Source organism: Colletotrichum scovillei (assembly GCF_011075155.1).
Source record: "Colletotrichum scovillei strain TJNH1 chromosome Unknown Contig00008, whole genome shotgun sequence".
NCBI classification, from domain to species: domain Eukaryota; kingdom Fungi; phylum Ascomycota; class Sordariomycetes; order Glomerellales; family Glomerellaceae; genus Colletotrichum; species Colletotrichum scovillei.
Genome location: NW_023336266.1, coordinates 2712574 through 2730447, shown reverse-complemented (window position 1 = coordinate 2730447; position 17874 = coordinate 2712574). Strand labels below are relative to the sequence as shown.

The window sequence follows — 17874 nt, the reverse complement described above, 5'->3', positions numbered from 1 at the left end:
ACGTGTCCGCGCCCGACGTGACCCTGACAGATTGCTAGATTATTATTGATGAGACTCCTCGGCCATCTACTTGGCATCGGGGTACGTTGCCTTCTGTTCACGCGGCTTATTTGACTAATTTGCCGCCTGTACGATGATGTCTTATTCGGTACCGGATCCAGGGATCAGGATACTAGTTGCCGGGGGCCAGAACTAATTGGCTTGCAAGGAGGATGAACTCCCCCACTGGACCGAACCAGAGCCAGCAGATGGCCCGAGAGTCATCGGGGGGTTATTCATGTCGATACAAAGTCTGCCGTACGGTACAAAACGTCCGACCAACCAACGTTCCGGAAATGCCAAATAGCAACCTCTAGATACCAATTCAACCGGCCAGGAGGATGCTAGGGTTGCCAGGTGTGGTACGGGCAGTGACGGGTATATGGACTGCGTGCTCCTCATCTCCTGCATTCATCAACCACAACTCAAAATCTAGCGACATCCCTACCTTGAAAAGCTTTTTGACTTCATGGCAAGACACGGCTCATGTGCCATGGCGAACGAGCCGTGAGCACGTACCAGGGCATCATGGTCTAACCATGGTGCTATTGCAGTTCAAGCCGCGAACATTTGAGTATTGTTGAACTTTACATGCCCTTCACCGTGAACAGGGTCTATTCGATGTCTTGCGGGCCCTCTCAGTCGGGCTGAACTCTCCCCTGTGTGCAACGGCCAACTTCATATCGCTTAGTAGTGTTGTCCAAGGAGAGTTTTCGGCTCTTCGAGTAAGTTGTCTTGACCGTGTTAGATGATGAACCGACGCGTACGACTGTGGACCGGGGCTTCTGTTGCAAGGAAAGGATGTGATCAAGTTGGTCTCGTGTCCGAGATGTTCTGTACGATTACAGAGCATTGCGACTTGTCCAATATCTTGCTTCGCACATTCTCCATCCAAGTGACTTTTGACTTCGTCCAAGAGGAGAGCGGCAGGAAATGGTGGGGTGAAAAGAGAATCGTCCGTCCAGTCGTGGTGCTTCGATCGAGAGACCGCTTGTCAGGCCTAAGGCCTAGAGCCTGGCACGGCCAACCCCATCGGCCGTGTGACGGTCGACGCTGCATGTCTGTCGCTGCTTTAAGGGCAGGCTTGCTCTCAGCAAGCTGTGGTTGTGATCCACCATTTTCGCCGTCACCCGCAGCAGCTATCTGCAGGTTGTAACGGTGACTCGGCACATGCTTGTTTCTGCCGGGACTGCCCCCCAGCATCGTACCACGGACTCCATGGCCCACGTGGAGCCTAGCAAGCTGGCCCGTGTGGCGTGGGCGTGGTCATATAGACGTCGGTTTGGCTCCAGGTGCCTTCCAATCGCGCCTATGACGGGAAACACCCGCGTCGTCGAGAGACAGAGCGAGATGAGATTCGAGGCGAAGACCAGCCAGGGCTGTCTTCTAAGAGCTGCGACGGAGAGCTGTTGCGCAGGCTGGTGGCTGCGCACACTGGCAGGCAAGGCGGAAATGTCGCAATTTCTTGCCCATAGAGGGATCCCCCTGCACTCGCGTGATGCTTCGAGAACCGCCCCCAACCCGAATAGAACCTGACGTTGCAAGCTTGCACTAGCGAGCGAAAAGCCTAAGGGAAGCCAGGCCAGGCCAGGCCCGGCTCAGCAGTCCATGGAGCGCATTGCTGGCTGCTGCGTAGTGTACACAATTGCGACGTAGAAGCGAGCTTTGGCAGACGGTAGTTGAGCTCTCGTCAGCGTGGAAGATTGATTACTCGCTGAAATACTGAAGGGAAAGCTTGAACGGTCAGGGCAGCGAGTGGTTATGTGCTGCCAATGCAGCTGACAGACGTCAAGACTCGTGCGAGGAGCAGACGGACTGGCTCGAGACGAAGCCGAAGGGCACACAAACAGGACGGAGGCGACGGACGGACAGTAAGGCTAAACAGACGTTTAGTCTGGTCTCGTCTGATATTTTTCTCTCCCTGTTACTAGTCGGCTTTTGTTTGACTTGGGGGCAGCGGCCGGCGGTCGGGGAGTCGGAGATGGCGCAAGCGGCCCCACGTTGTCGACGCCCACAGCCTGGCTCATGGGCCCCATGAACCCGTTGGATGGAGCTTTCTGGGCTCTCTACATATGTACACTAGGTAAGTAGTTTCTTTCTCCGAGGCCCTCACTTGCCCGTCTCTGATTGCCTTTTTCCTCAGCGCCTCCACTCGCAAGGCGGGAAATAAAGCGGTAAAGAACGAGACTTACCAGAAGACCCTACCAGAAGGTAAGAGTAGGATTCATGGGACAGGTCGAGGCTCAAGGGGTTGGAGGCAAACGTGCCAGACTGGTTGTGGTTGACTGAGAGAGTGTGCGGCGGCTGACCACCCCCTCAATGACACAACGGCTGTGAACTTCTTGTCCCTCTCCCCTCTCTCTCTCTCTCTCTCTCTCTCTCTCTCTCTCTCTCTCTCCATAGCCCCCAGTAGCTCGAGATTCCGTGGTGTAGCAGTCATCATGAAAGCAGCTCGAGGTTGCGCTGGGACCACGGCGACAGTATGCGGCTTGAAGGCAGTCGGGACAGAAACGCGGTCTGTTGCGAGCTGCTGGTTCAAAAGAGCTAGGAAGCTAACCAGTCAAGCAAGTGGCTAATGTAACTTGGTTGGGAAGAAGCTGGGATGAGGCGGGGGTGTGGGATGCTAGACAACAGGGACTCGAGGTGTGTGCATTGGTCGTGACCCATGCCCCGTGCGAATCGGAGGGCGGTACGGTTCCAAGACGGGCGTCATTGAATGGGAGACGGGCGAGGTAAGGCCGAAGGGGGAGCTGATAAGAGGCGTAAGGCGTGCGAGGCCAACATATGCTCGATAAGTCCGCTCCCGCCTTACCTGCTAGATCCAGCAATGACCATGGCACAGTTATGCGGATTGTGTTGCCACTGGTCGACTATCGACTCTTCCTGGGGGTGTCAGAGAGAGGGGGATCAATGGAACTAGAAGACCGGTAGTTTCGAGAGCGTTATAAACGCCTCAGGCTGAACGTGGAATCGGAAAGACGATTAGGACGGCATTGCTAGGGAAGCCAAGATGAGGCAAGGTAAGCATACCATACATGGTGTCTGTCCGGCCGTGGATGGGATGCGCAGGTAGGGTAAGGAGGGTACAATGAAAGACCCTTGGATAAACATCGGTCGGATGGCGGCCGAAGTCTCCCACAGTGCGTCCAGCGAGATGGAGAAGGATGGACTATTGGTAGTCGTCTGTACCTTTTACGGAGTGAAGGGCAGGCTGTCAAAGAGCGGCACCGAGGCTAGAGAAAAGGAGAAATGCAATTGTCCATGACACTGTTTGGTGCTGTTCATGGGCTCAAGTAGATGATGGAATGATGCCGGTGGTGATTGCGCCGGCAGGCATAATGGACGATGCGGAACAACGTGCCTTGGATAGGAAGTAAAGGACCTCACTCAACCTTGGGACGGAAAACCCCTGATACAAGATCCAGGGATATCCCGTGGCGAGGTAGTCGAATTTTGAGGAGCAGCTGATGTCTAGGTACGGTGGTCTGTGGTTGACGAAATAAGCTGAATCGGGATGGATAAGGTGTCGGCGCTGAAGGTAAGCGGTTCATTAGGGTTATTCCAAGTGGCGGACAGTAAGGTACACTAAGGTAGTGAGGCAAGTTAGGGATGGGAAGAAGCGGAGCGGATGGGAGGGGTCAGATAAAAGAGGGAAGTTGCTGAAGGGCTCGACGGAGTCAGGGCCGGCAGGAGGCAAACGTTGAAGGGTACGGAGTACGGAGTACAGGTTGGACATTAGGTAGGTTGGTCACAATCATTGCGGGTATCAACGAGATCTTTGGGTCAAATTTGAACACCCACAGCCACACAGCCCCTTACCTTACGTGACAAGCTGAAGTGAGGTATCGCACATTACCTTACTCGGCTTGGGGCCTGGAAGTACAGTACCTGCCCCGCGAGTGATGTGCATTCCGTCGATGTTAGGGGAAAGGGCGGAAGGGTGGAGGCGAGGAAAGCGCAAGGAGTAAACTACTAACCCTAGGTACCTGAGAGCAGGTACCTGACATAGGTAGGAAGGAGATGGAAGATCGGGAGAAGGTGCTATATTGACATGGGAAAGAGGACTATTAGCAATGGGATGGATCATGAGGTAGGTAGGTATGAAAGAAGCGAGGCGAGGCAGCTGGCTACCTCGTACTTCGCAAGGTACGGATATGGCATTTTCAAGACCTTCCATATTTCCTTCCTTCCTTAGTTATTCCGTCCCGTCATCATATCCATAAGGTATCCATATCCATAACCAGCATCCATAATCCCTCCAGGCCTTGGGATATCTTACCGTGTGCTTGCCTCACAGCCAACCATATCTGTCAGCTACGTTTTGCCCAAGGTCCAAAGGCAAGGAAGGCAAGGAAGGCAACGAGGTACCTAGGTAAGTGAAGTGTGTTGTGGATGAAGTACCTTCCTTACCTTGCTCTACCTATCCAATTGCTTGCTTGCGCAAGGCGGCAAAGCAAAAGACACCCTGCCAGATCCCAGCTGGGACCTGTCGCTGCTCTTCACCCGTCCCGGTCTTTGGTCTTCATCATCCTGGGCGCATCCCCATCCTCGTCCCCCAAACTACTACGCTGCGTGTAGAGTGGGTGCATCCAGCCTCTTTCTTTTTTTTTCTTCTGGTGTTCTTCTCCCTCTTGCCTTCTCACCCTCTTCTTCCTCTCTGTCAGCCTCCGTCACGGTGTCCCTGCCATCTACTTGTCAGGCCGGATCATCAACAATAATATCCGTATCATATTGTCTGTTGTCTGTTGTCCGCCGTTCAACCCGTCGTCTCCCCTGTGGCACCGTTTCTCAATTTTGTAATCAAACCACCCCCCCCCCCCCCCCTTCCTTTCCAGGTCCAAACCGGAACCCAGCTGGGGTCCCTTTTTTTTTTTTCTCTGTCTTCCGACGGGACACCAGCATCACGTCGCCTCTCTCTCTCTCCACCCTTGCCCTGCTCTCTTGCAGTTGCAGCTTGCTCGCCGTCGCGTTGCTCTGCTCCATATCTTGCTCTAATCTACCTTACAAGACCGTTAGCCACGATAGCCCCACTTCCCCAAATGAACCCTGGCCTGGTAACAAGGCAATAAAAGGTCCTGTCTCCCCAATGAGGGAGGAGCACACCAGCACCGCGATCGGGTAGGGTGCTCTCACTCGCTATCCAGACCATTCCCGCCAAAATCCGACCCTCAAACCCACCGTACCGAGATTCCTGCCCTGAATTCTTTCCGGCCTGTCCAATTCTTCACAATCTCTCTGCATCATCCTTCTTCCTCCTCTCCCTCTCCCTCTCCCTCTCCTTCGTCTCGCCTGTGCACTGTGTGTTTCTTCTTTCAAGGTCGGCCCAGAAAAGAGACGGAAATCTGAGCGGCAGTGAGGACCAAGCTTGCATCGGAAACAAAACCGGAGACCGCATACCATCAGCAGCTACTACCACTACCGCTACCGCTACCACCACCACCACCTGTCTCTCGCTCGCTGACATCTCAGCCACTTGTGGATTAGAGCTGGATACTGGAGCTAGATCTGGACCTGGAGCTAGACCTGGAACTGGAATGGAAACTCGATCAAGGGTCCCGCTCATCCAAGCAAGCTGCGCAAGTCTCGCTTGTTGTACCTTACATCACCTCGCTCGATCCTGACGAACCACCCCTGGTGGGAATGAGGCAAAAAAAGTTGGAAATAACTCGAATCCGCCAAAGACAGAGAAAGATCTGCGGACGCCGGGAAGAAAAGCGAGCAACAGCATGCAACATACTAATCGGTACCCATTGATCAATCTTTTAGAAAAAGCATGAACCCGACCGTCACATACATGCCTAGTCCATTCCAACCTTACACAAAAAACGCCCGCGGCAAAACCGCCAACAAAAAGCAACGCCAAAACAACGATAGCATCACCCCTAGACGCCTTCCCAACGACTGATGATATGCACATCGCGTCTACAACTAGAGAGGATTCGAGAAACGGCGTGAATCGGTTCTTAAAAGCTTGTATCTGATGCACCCGTACCAGTCACATCGACGTGTGAACGAAACGGCTTTTTGAGAAGCAGAGCAGACGACAACTCATGTCTACTTGTGCAATTTCTCCTTGCGCCTTGTCCACTACAATTCTCGAGTTCGCCCATACTGTCGTCGTCGTTGGTGGGAGGAGGACGCCCTCGTGGCCCGGGAGGAATGGCGGCCGACCTCACCGATCCCGGCCTCGATAGCGCCATCCGACAACTTCTCGATCAGCAGGCCGAGATTCAAGCAAGGCTTGCTGCCTTGCTACCCGCAAAGTATGGTCTCAATGCCAAGTTGGAGCTTGACATGCTTCGCCACAAGTTGCGGGTTCTACAAGCCTACTCTGATCATCACCGTAAGATGCCGCGCTTCAATAATGTCTTGCCTGGTCTCCCTCTCAATCGTCTGACTAACAATGCTCTTAGATATTTCTGCCAGTATACCAATCAATTCTGAGTTCGAGGAGGCTCGGTCATTGCAGTACCGATGCGAATGTATAGAGACTGCTTGCTTAGAGCAAGGTGAATTGCCCCCGTCCCGCCCAGATATTACCTCGTAGCCAGTTTCTAACATAGTTTCCAGGCTACGATCTGCTGGACCCAAACATGGTTGATGCCCTTAAACGATCTCTGTATGACGAAGCGCCGACTGGCTATGCGGCTTGGTTAGACCGTAATCTTGAAGGACACGACCCGGTAGTCCGTGGATGGAAGATGAGGGAAAGCCTGTCACCGTCGTCCCGGTCCACGTCCTCTTTCAAGTGCTGGGACGAGCGCTGCATACATTACATCTACGGTTTCCACAACAAGGACGAGCGGGACAATCATGCCCGAGAGCATACATTGCACCCCCATCGCGACTCGGGCATGTCAGTCGGCAACACACCGCCGATTTCCTTTCCCGAATACCAGACATTGCGACCATGGGGCCCCGAGACAGGAAAGCAGCCGCTGGCTCTCCAACTTCCAAAGCCATCGCCCAGCACCCAGCTAGCTCCTTTGACAACAAGCCAGCCGAAAGAACGCCGCGATACTCTTCAATCCTACTCGCTAGTCAGCGAATATTCCGCTCCAGGACGCGGCTCTGTTGATTCTGAAGTCGACCCGTTGCTGCCCCCTTTGAAACGTAGTAGAGTTGGTCAGTCTCGGCTCCAGTCGATTGGCGAGCTCAGGCTGCTTCAAGACTCTGGACCATGCTTGCGCTGTATGGCTACTAAGCAACCGGTAAGAATGATAGTCCACTACAGCTTTTTGGTGTAGGTTCATTGACACATAATGGTAGTGCGATTCGAACGAGCCCTGTTATTATTGCGCGGACCAGCCACTTAGTCCCAGTAGTGACTTTTGGAAGGCTATCGGCTGTCATCGTGGCCCCCTTGACGCCTTTTCGGACATCATGCTTCCAGGTTAGTGCTCGAGTTTTACGAGAAACAGACCCGGTCTAACAAACAAGCTCCAGTATCTCCAAGACAATCACAGACTCCAATCACATCTCCGCTAGCCCAGCGAAGAAGCATGAACGAGCATCTAGAAAATAGCTACCGCATATCACCGGACATACTACATGCGGTCAAAGCAAATCTTGATTTTGATGACGGGTTCTGGTGGACGGAAGAACTTGCAAATCTTCCTTTAGCCAACTCTACGCTTTCACACTACCCTAGAGAAACGATCGATCGGCCACCGCCAATCTTGAATATCCTAACAGCAAGTTGGAATGGCGGAGGAACTGCATACAACTTTCTTCACCTTCTGAAGACGAGCGGTCTAATTGCGGCCACGAGAGAGATGGAGGAAGCAGTATTCCCAGTGTTATATCGGGCGAAACTGTTGCTGCGAGAGGTCATGTTCTGGGACCTTCAACAACCAGAACCTTCGATTCGCCTCGACGGAGGCCCACCCCACCGACCCCTATTTACGGATGAAGTCGATCAAGATGCTCATTATCGTTTACTCTACAATTGTACGGCGCAGTTCCTCCAGGCATTTGAGAGTACCACGGTCAAGAAGGGGCCACAAGACCCGAAGAGCTGGTGCGCGGTGTTTATTGCACTTTGCATCTTCAGTGTTGTGCGTACGATCTTGGTGGACATTGCCTCTTACCTGCCGAGACGCCTATCATCGCACACTCCTCCGACCTGGAGGGGGACAGGCGGTGCGCACGCCATGAACAGCGTCTACAAGCTTCTGGTCACGCTCTTTGCAAGTTCTGGGCCCATGTTACTCGACGAACAGACCGCGGATCTCGATGAACGAGACAGGGCCATCACAGACTCCTTGTACATGGTTATGAGAAAGGACACTTGGGGTCAGCAGGGTTTTGCTTCTTCCAAAGACTTCTTGATACATCTTGGAGATGGCAACATGGAAGGCGCAGCCACATTCAACGGGTTCCTCAGGCAAAGAGTTCCAGCACGTACCAGTATGTTCGTTCTTCCGCCCATCGCCAAACCCAGCGAAGAACCCAGACGTCCTATGCACGACCCTCGAGCTTTGGGCGATCCTTGGATCCCGAACCCGGCCCCGCTATCAGACCGAGACCCATTTGCCGCTACAATAGGTCCGGATTACCTTACTTCGCCCCAAGGAATAGATCCTTTGGGCCGCCGGCATACCGTCGGAGAGAGTCCAACATTTCCCCGAGGCGCCTTGAGGCCTTTGGAGTCCCCACTCTCGGGCGGTCGAGGGCGGCCGACGTATCAGCGGCCCCCCTTACGTCGCGTCTACTGCATAAAGTGTAATGAGTACCCCGAAGGGTTTAGAGGCGAACACGAGCTCCGTAGGCATACCGATGCCAAACACGCTTCACTGGTGAGGCGTTGGGTATGCACTGAGCCAGATACCTATAGCCCGACGTTGCCGCAACCTGTCATACCACTTGCAAAATGTAAAGCGTGTGTGACGCAGAAACGATACGGGGCCTACTACAATGCGGCAGCGCATCTCCGGAGAGCGCATTTCAACCCGCACAGAGGTGGAAAGGCTAGTGGAGATTGGCCGCCCATGACCATTCTCAAGGACTGGATGAGAGAGGTGCGGCAGTCTGTTGATATTCAAGACCAGGACGACTCGAGCGGAGGGGAAGAGGCCGATTACAAACAGCCGCTTGAGTACTTCACCCAGGCGCCACCTCCGCCACCGCCTGTGCGATCTCCTACATTCGGTCCAACGATGCTAGCGGCAGCACCGCCGGCTGTCCCCTTGATGATAGCTCCCGCTGAATCAATGGTGTCTTCTCAGATGAGCAGCCCATCAAGCAAAACCCTGGATAATCGGACTCGGTGTCCTCACCCAGATTGCGGTCGCGTCTTCAAGGATCTTGCAGCACACATGCTTACGCACCAAGAAGAACGTCCGGAAAAGTGCCCGATAGAGACTTGCGAGTACCACACGAAAGGATTCGCGCGCAAGTATGACAAGAATCGGCATGCACTGACACACTACAAGGGGACGATGGTTTGTCCATTCTGCCCAGGGGTAGGCACTGCATATGAGAAGGCGTTCAATCGTGCGGACGTGTTCAAGCGACATCTCACTTCGGTACATAACGTTGAGCAGACGCCTCCCAATAGCCGGAAGCTCATCATCAGCGGGTCCGGCAATGTCCGAGGAGACGGTGCCAAGTGCTCAATCTGCCAGAGTTATTTCGGAACAGCCCAAGAATTTTACGAACATCTTGACGACTGCGTTCTTAACGTTATCGTACCGACGTCGGCCAAGACGCCTAGGGACTCGTCGGGGCTGCCCTCAGTATCAGGTGCTGAGGAGAGGGAACGGCTAGGCGACAATGATACCATCAACGTACAGACCGGGTCGCCAGTAGGCGAAAAGATGGATACCAACCCATAGCGACGAATTGGGGTTGGGTAGATGGGACGTTGCTTTTGTTCATGTGTCATGTATAGGCTGGAATCATCTTTCCCCAAATACCCAGGTTTGTAATACTTTTCGATACAGCTTAACTTATTAATGAAACGATACCAAAGGTCCCTGGTGGCCTGATTATTTGATGACAAACATTCTACCAGAAGCATCTCCTCGGTGATAGCTACCGTCCTAGCTTTGGACTTACTTGTCTACCTATCATGGAAAGAGGGTGGAGCGCACATTGCATGTGAGGGCAAGAGACAAGGCTGCTGACCAAAAGGTCAAAGTGTCATTTAGCTACCAGAACATGCCTATTCAAAGTGCTCGACATCTAGTCAACCACCGGTATTCCCGTTCCCATGCACAAGCCTCCAGCGCCTGTTGACCACGGCCGCGCGCGCCCGCAAAGTTCATTACAGCCCATATGCACATACGTTTCCATGACCATGTACTTGATTTTTCCGTCACTTCCGTAATCATATTCCCATCCTGCCATCATTGCTTCTGAACAAAGGAAAGGGGAAACAAAGGGGAATGGGGGTGTAGTGTATATATATATGTATATACGTAAGAGGTGGAGAGATAGAGCGAGAGAAGATGTGTCAGTATCAGCTCGACTCTATGCGAGCTTGTTTTCAAACCTCGAAACCGACAGAGATGAGTCCCGTGCCGGTCTTGGGCTTCCTCGCATAACCATTCAGCATCCTCCACCCGGCGCCGCATCCACGTCCCTCCTCGACAATGGCAGCGACGCCCTCGACGCTCTTGCCTGCCTCCCGCATCGCCGCGCCGGCCGTCACCGTGTCCGCAAGGCGCAGCTCGCCGCTGACCTTTTCCATCTCGCACCGCAGCAGCCAGCGCTCCCAGCTCCAGCCCCCGACGATGCCCGTGACGTTGGCGACGCCGTCCGTGCTGCCGGTGACCATGGCCTCCATCTGCACCGTCCTGACCTCCTCGCCGTCGGGGCTCTCCCGCACGGCGAGCGGGGGCAGCGAGGGCAGAGGTTTCTGCGCCTGCGTTTGTTGGGACTGGGGACGGGCGCCCATGGGGAGGCACATCCACGCGCGGCGGACCTCGTCGAAGCCTGCGCGCGAGAGGCGGCCGAGGAACATCTTTGTCGGATTGGGGTCGTAGCCCAGCGTCTTGAGGTCGAAGCCGAACTCGACACTCTTTGCTAGGCCCATGGGCCCGGCGTTCAAGATGTCCGAGTCGAGGACCGAGAACTCGAGGTAGCCGCCGGGCTTGAGCACGCGCATACACTCCTTGAGACACGTCTCCCACTCGTCTTCGCCGTTCTCGCCGACGAACTTGAGGATACTATGCAGCTCGCGTGCCGAGATGAGGTCGAACTGGTCGTCCTTGAAGGGCAGGCGGGTCAGGCGCTCGACGGCCACCTGGCGGTGGTTGGGAGGACCGCGGACGTTGGAGTTGGACAGCTGGCGGATCGTCTTTGTGGTGACGGTGTAGATCTTGGTGTTGGGGTACTGAAGGGCGCAGTGCCAGGCCCAGTCGCACGCGGACTGACCTCCGAGGTCGAGGATGCGGGCCCTGTCGCGGGCGACGCCGTCGCGGCCGGGTGCCATACGGGAAAGGCGCCCGAGGCGCTTGGCGACGGGGGCAGAGATGAGCTTGCCGCCGTTGAGCATCTTCATGGCGGCGACGTGCCAGGTGGGCATGGCCATCTGAGACATGGCCTCGTGTTCCTTTTCGCGACGCAGCTTCTCGGGGTCGTCGTGGAGGATGTCGTCGCCGCGGGCAACGTTTGCGCTGAGGCGCTTCTTGGCGGACTGGGGCACGACACTGAGCTGGTACTTGCCGAGCAGCTGGTTACGGTGGAACTCGCGGAGGCATACGCGCTGGGCCTGGAGGGCCTCGAAGCGAGGGAGCTGGTGGACGATGACGTCCTGCTTGCTGGAACGGACGACGTAATCCTGGAAGGCGCGGTAGTAGGCCGATTCCTGTCTGGAGAGCTTGGAGGGCAGACGGCGGGGGATATCGGTCTTGGAGACGACCTCGGAGAAGCGGACCATCTTCTTCCTGGGCAAAGAAGCAGGAATCTCTTGCTCAGGGAAGTGTTCAACTTCCTCGTCGGCAGCCTCGGGAATGGTGTCGAGGCTGTTGTCTTCCTCAGTCTCCTCTGCAGCCTCGACGGGCTTCAGGTATGCGCGCTGGGCCCTGAGCCAGAGCTCGGTGCGATCCAGGTTTGAGAGGGTAACCTCCTGTTGCTTTCGAGCGTACTCAGGGTCGTAGACCGTCACAATCTCTGTCGGTACATCCTCGGCGTCGGGGGAGGTTGGCTCAGCAAGCGTTACCGATGAGCTTGAGGCGTTGGCGGGGACGATGGGCCTGGCAGTTGGCATGTCATCCTCATCCATCTCCTCATTGTCCACCTCGATGATTTGCTCTACAATTGCGGAAGACGAAGGGACCGAGCTGCGGTAGAAATCTTCGGCAGCATCGTTGATGATAAGCTTGGCTGGTGCTGACGGCACTGGGGGCACGGAAGCGTCCATGTTCCAGGGGCAGCGGTAGAACTGCTCGGCGGTGGTGGATGTTGGCGGCACCACATCTTCGATGTTTGCCGCGGGCATGTGCCATGTTGTCCTCGTTCTGGGAGAAAGTCCAGAGAAGAAGCCGCCAGGGGAAGGGATGTCGAGTTTGGTGAGATCGGCCAAAGACTGACGGCGGGAGTTCGGGGTAAGGACGGCCGCGCGCGGGGCCTCGGGACGGATATTGGTGAATAGGCGCAGAGGCTGTTGGCGCATCTCGGGGATGGGCTCTTGAGGAATTTCGAGAACCTGGTCTGAGTGGTCATGATCGTGCTCGTGCAGGCTATCGTTATCACCAGAAAGGGCGTGCAGAGTTGCCAACGCGCCGGGTTGCAGTCGCACACCAGACCAGTCTTCCTCCTTGCCATTGTCGCTACCGATGATGGGCGTTGGCGGCGCTGACATGTGTGCCAACTGCTCTGAGCTCAGGCTGCCATCGAGTGATGGTGGTGCCGAGATTGTAGGGATCTCTTGGGCCTGCTTCGCCTGCATGAATGAGAAGACCTGAGGAGACATCTCGACGCGAGTTGGCGGTGTTGGTGGCACTGGTGATGCGAGGGTCTTCTTGAGACTGGCAGCAGACCAATCATCCGTAGAAGTGTTCCGAGCACCGGGAATGACGAGGGGAGGCAAAGCTCTGCGAGCGCCAGTCGCGTTCTGCTTGGCCATCTCATTGCGACTAGAGTTAAGCCGCCTCACGGAGGCCTTGCGGGACGGTACTCGGCGCAGCGAGGTTGGCTCATCCTCATCGGTAACATCGTATAGGTCGTCAAACTCGGTGACATCGGTCATGACGCTTGATCTGTTGTTGTTCCACGGGTTTGACGATGTTGAGGGAGAGCTGCTCTCATCAGCCGATACAGTTGACGGCGATGACGGCAAGATGGGAGCGGAGAGGAAGTGGAAGCCTCTTGGTGTGGGAAAGTGGTCGCTCAGGGGCGATAGCCAGGCCTCAATGTTGAGGTTTGAGGTTTGGCTCCTAAGCTGCCTTTTGTCGGTGGCATACTGTACATCCTCGCTCTCCTCCTCCATTATAGTATTAAGTGACCTCCCCTGCCTCCGAGCCTGCGAAGGGGAGGGAGGTCTGTATGTCGATGATGGTAAGTGAATAATCTCAGCCATTTTCCCCTATGCAGTCAGATATCCTGATATAGACTTGCGGTTCCTATGTGCTGTAACGGTATAAATATAGGCAAAATGCGACGTTGGGTGTCAAAACAGCTTTGGTCGTAAGACGGCCGGCGTCGTTGCGTTGGTGAATGTTATTATTTGAAGGGTAGTAGGAAAATCGTGTAAACGACAGGCTGCCTCGATCAACGAAGCCTTAAAGGTTAGTTTGCAAACAGCAATGACGCGGAGAAGGAGATGAGAAGAGGGAAAAGGAGGAATAGAGGAGGCTCGGCGGTTGGCCAGGGCCAAGTGATATACTCTGATGAGGCCTTGCTCATCATCAGTAGCATGGGCGGGAGGCGGCTAACTAGTAGGCCGCGCGAGTGGGTTGCGAAGTACGAACACGTTATGCGCACACACAAACGCACGACGGAACGGTGAGATGCGCACCCAAGACGGACAGCACAGCATCTTTGGAATGATGCATTGCAGTCACTAGGTAGCACTTTGAATGCAGCGCGCCTGCTGCATACACTGCATTGGCCCGAATGGGGATGTGCTACCGGCGCATGGGAGGCAGTGATGAGGAGACGACGAACACATCCCCGTCCGAAAAGGTTAACCCATCGAGCGACGAACAAGTCTTCTGGCCAATGGGTACCCAAGGAAGAGAATCTAATTTAAGCACATGGAAGAAGAACATGGCCTTTGTGAGCGTTCACGGCGTCGACTGGCTGGCGCGCGCGAAGACGAGAGGCGGGAAGGTGGGAGCAAGCCTGATTGGGGACGCAGAACTATCGTGCCACCGACCAATGATAATGACAGGCGCTCGACGGGCGCTTAAAAGCGACCTGGATTGGATGGCTGGTCACTTGACGAAGCTACATCCAGTAGTTGGAAGGTCTCTGAGCTGGCCTTGCGGAGAACAAACTATTGACCGTCGCATGGAGCTCATACGGTCTCTTCATGCAAGAATCTGGTGAAATATCGGTCTTGACTGCTCGATCCGTGTAGCAGCGTGCGCCGAGCTCAGGCTTGGGCGTCAACGTTCTTATGCTACAATGTTCCGTTTCAGTCCCGCCACGGGCAAAGGCGGTGACCTCACCTTGAGAAACAGAAGAGGAGTGCTCCGTAGACCATCACCGAATGCAAACGGCGAGCGGCGGGGGTGTTGATGCAGGTTGAATCACTTGCATGCCGAGTTCGCGTCTTGTTGGTGATGTCTGTGGGGAAGGTGAATTTGGAGCTTGACATTGACAGCGGCAGCGCGGTCGGCGGCAGTCAACTTCCTTGTGGCTGGAGCTATGTCGACCTCTCCCGCATCACCAGCCACATCAATTACCTAAGCAGCAAAGATGAGGTGGTCTGCTGTGGCAGTTGATCCATTGCCCCGCCATCGAAATCAACCCCGCAGTCGGCCGTCCTTGGAAGACCGAGAAGAGAGAGAGGCACGCGTCCCTTAACTACTCGATTCCTCCGCTTCACATCCTTTTCGAGCGACCTTTTTACTGTCACAAACGGCCCTTTCAGATCGTGATGGCCGACAATGACAAGTCAGAAACCTCTGGTGAGCCTCAAGGCCGCCATGTAACCTACTGCGGTGGTAAGTCAATACGACCAACCTTGACTTCCAAAAAATACAGATTCTCGAGGCGCGAATATTGACCTGTTACCCCACGTGTAGTCTGCACTCTTCCTCCAGAGGTACGTCATGGCTAATCAAAACTCCGCAAGCCTTCGGGATACTCATTGAAACTGTCCCGATTTAGTACTGCGAGTATGGAGGCACCGTAAAGAAGTGCCAGGACTGGCTAGAAAAGAAGCATCCCGACCTTTTTGCGAGAATCTGGTCAGCAGGTATGAGGCCCCGCACCTCCAAGCCACTGGGACGAGATGCTTACAACTTCATCCACAGAGGCCCTTGAACAAGCGACCGCATCCCTTTCAGTAGACGCCCAGAAGCGAGCCGCCAAAGACGCACAGAAGAAGGCTGCCAAGGCCGAAGCTGCGGAGGCCAAGCAAGCCGACAAGTTGGCCAACAGTATGGTCACTATCAAGCGGATCGAGCGCAACAAAAGAAAGTACGTCACGTCAGTCTCTGGCCTCGAGTCATTCGGTCTCGAGAATAAGAAGGTTGCCAAGGAGTTTGGAAAGAAGTTTGCGACTGGCTCGTCCGTCACCAAGACCCCAAGCGGTAGCGAGGAGATTGTCGTTCAAGGAGACGTCAGCGACGAGATTGAGGAGTTTTTGTTGGAAAAGTATAAGGAGATACCCGAGGATAACATTGAGTTGGTCGAGGACAAGAAGAAAAAGGCTGCCCCGACAGCTTGAGCCTTGAAAGGCGTAATCCATCAATTGAGTATGCCTGGCCGTCATCATGTTTCTGTCATTATTCCCAATACGCCATGTAAATCCAATCCATAGTGAGTATGCCCAAGTACGCCCAGCACACGCCCCGCCATAAAAATGACGGCATCAAGATAATGAATGGTTGCTCCTCTGAATCCTCGCAGACCTAACCCCTTTTCCGCAGTACTCTGGTGGTACTCGCCGCAGATGCCGGAGCCGACTTAGGCGCTGCGGGCTTCCTGGCAGTTGCTGCGCCAACTCCCTTTCTAATTGTACCCATTACGGTTCTCTTCGCGGGTGCTCCCGCTGCTGTCTTCTTGACTACTGTTCCGGTGCTGCCCTCACTTGAATCGCTGACTCGCTTGCCCGTCCGCGTTCCAGGTCGTGAGGGAGCTTTAGCTGCCGTGGTTGTGTTGGCTCGTCGCGTTCGTGTGGGAGGCGCTGTTCCCGTAGCAGGTGCAGGCGCTGATGCGTTCGAGCTGGCCGTTGACGCATTCAAAGGACGCGAGGGAGCTGTGCGACTAGTCTTCTTCGCCTTCTCCACCATACTCGACAGAGCTGACCGGGCGCTGTTATGTTGCTTAACGGGAGACGACGTCGGTCGCGCAATCTGGGAGGATTTCGAGGGCGAGGAAGGCGGTCGCTCGCGTGCCAGCGATCGGGTGTTGGATGAGGTGGGCGACAGGACTTGCGACGAACTCAGTGGCGCAGGGGCAGCACGGTGCTTCTTCTTGGGATTGAGAATTTGCTCGTTCTCCTTGTCTCCGCCCGCGATAGCATCGCTGCAATATGGTGTCAGTAAGGCAAAATGCTATAATTCCATGTGTGAACAAACCTCAAACGCTTGGCAGGGCGGGCTGGCGGTGCCAGCTTATGCGGGCTCCCCCGTGGTGGAAAGTCCTTCTCGGGAACAGGTGGCGGGCGCGACGCGGCCTCAAGACGTTTCTGTTGCTCGATGGCTCTAGCTACCAGGTCGGCCATGGTCATCTTCAGCATGGCTCTGGGAACACGATTGACGCGCATCTGGATCCGTGATCGAAGGGTTTGTGCCTGCTGGTTGTATTGCGCGCGCAGTCGCCTGGCGCGATCGGTGACTGTGAAATGGTTAGAAGACGCGGTCAAAAGCACAAAGGATTTACTGACTCTCCAACTGCAGGTTATCGATGATTGCCTGTTTTTGCTCCAGGGAGATTCCAAGCCTTTGCCGCTTGCTCGGGCTGCTGCTTAGCATTGGAGGCGTGCTGGCCTTGGCCGATACCATTTGTCTCTGTGACATCGTGGACTGCTGCTCCATCTCATCTGAGCTTCTCTTGTTCGTTCGCGCGGGAGGCATGTCGTCTGCTGAAAATTGCTAGTCGTTGTGGGTGAAAGCGTTTGACGCTGGAGCAACGTGCCTGACCGCGACGGGAGTGTGAAAGTTGATGGAGCTAAGGATGATGGGGCGGAGGCTCTGTTATGAGTGGCTAGTGCTCCAGAAAGTAAACAAACGTGACAGCGGAAGATCCTTACCTAAGCCAATGGAAGCTTGGCCAGTCCCGGCCATTCATGGATCTCCAAAGGCCCCACCTAAAATCGGCAGCCATACCTAGGTAGCCCTGTGTATTTCATGGGTTCAGGTGAATTCCGAATCCGTACGATCAGGCGCAGTCCCATCGCCGCGTCTAACTTATTTCCTGAAGTCAATACACATCGTCGGAAATTGCAAATATGAACAACTGAAGACTCATTGCACGCAATTGGCATGGCGAGGCTTGTAGGAGTGCAGACTACATAGGGCCTCGGCCGGGACATCTATGGCCCTGTGTTAGTTACCAAAGTCCGGCGGGAATGAGTGTGATGTATATCCGAATCTTGGACTGTTGGGCTCATATTTGCACAGTGTACCTTCCTGATACGAACGCTTGTCAAGGCGCTTGGCTCGGAGTCTCAATACTTACATTCACGCAACGACTCCCCTGACTCTCAGGTACCTC

The 17874-nt window shown here is 54.8% G+C and overlaps 4 protein-coding genes across 4 annotated transcripts; 2 read left to right on the top strand and 2 right to left on the bottom strand.

Annotated features, from left to right (window-relative positions):
• The first annotated feature begins 4612 nt into the window (after positions 1-4612).
• HER10_EVM0002943 (uncharacterized protein) lies at positions 4613-10002 on the top strand. The gene is made up of 5 exons (XM_035472634.1): positions 4613-6382; positions 6453-6548; positions 6610-7250; positions 7309-7432; positions 7486-10002. The coding sequence occupies exons 1-5, from the start codon at positions 6199-6201 to the stop codon at positions 9873-9875; spliced, it is 3435 nt and encodes a 1144-aa protein (XP_035330517.1). The 5' UTR covers positions 4613-6198; the 3' UTR covers positions 9876-10002.
• Positions 10003-10159: 157 nt separating this feature from the next.
• HER10_EVM0009155 (methyltransferase domain-containing protein) lies at positions 10160-14180 on the bottom strand. Its single transcript, XM_035478654.1, has one exon. The coding sequence runs from the start codon at positions 13562-13564 to the stop codon at positions 10529-10531; it is 3036 nt and encodes a 1011-aa protein (XP_035330882.1). The 5' UTR covers positions 13565-14180; the 3' UTR covers positions 10160-10528.
• Positions 14181-14607: 427 nt separating this feature from the next.
• On the top strand, positions 14608-15883 carry HER10_EVM0012855 (translation machinery-associated protein 22; the record flags this gene model as incomplete). Its single annotated transcript, XM_035482235.1, has 4 exons — positions 14608-15155; positions 15237-15256; positions 15322-15409; positions 15468-15883. The coding sequence occupies exons 1-4, from the start codon at positions 15089-15091 to the stop codon at positions 15881-15883; spliced, it is 591 nt and encodes a 196-aa protein (XP_035331082.1). The 5' UTR covers positions 14608-15088.
• A 167-nt stretch (positions 15884-16050) lies between these two features.
• Positions 16051-17316, bottom strand: HER10_EVM0013429 (uncharacterized protein). The gene is made up of 3 exons (XM_035482786.1): positions 17045-17316; positions 16737-16995; positions 16051-16683 (listed from the first exon to the last, which is right to left on the bottom strand). The coding sequence occupies exons 1-3, from the start codon at positions 17232-17234 to the stop codon at positions 16068-16070; spliced, it is 1065 nt and encodes a 354-aa protein (XP_035331111.1). The 5' UTR covers positions 17235-17316; the 3' UTR covers positions 16051-16067.
• Positions 17317-17874: the final 558 nt, after the last annotated feature.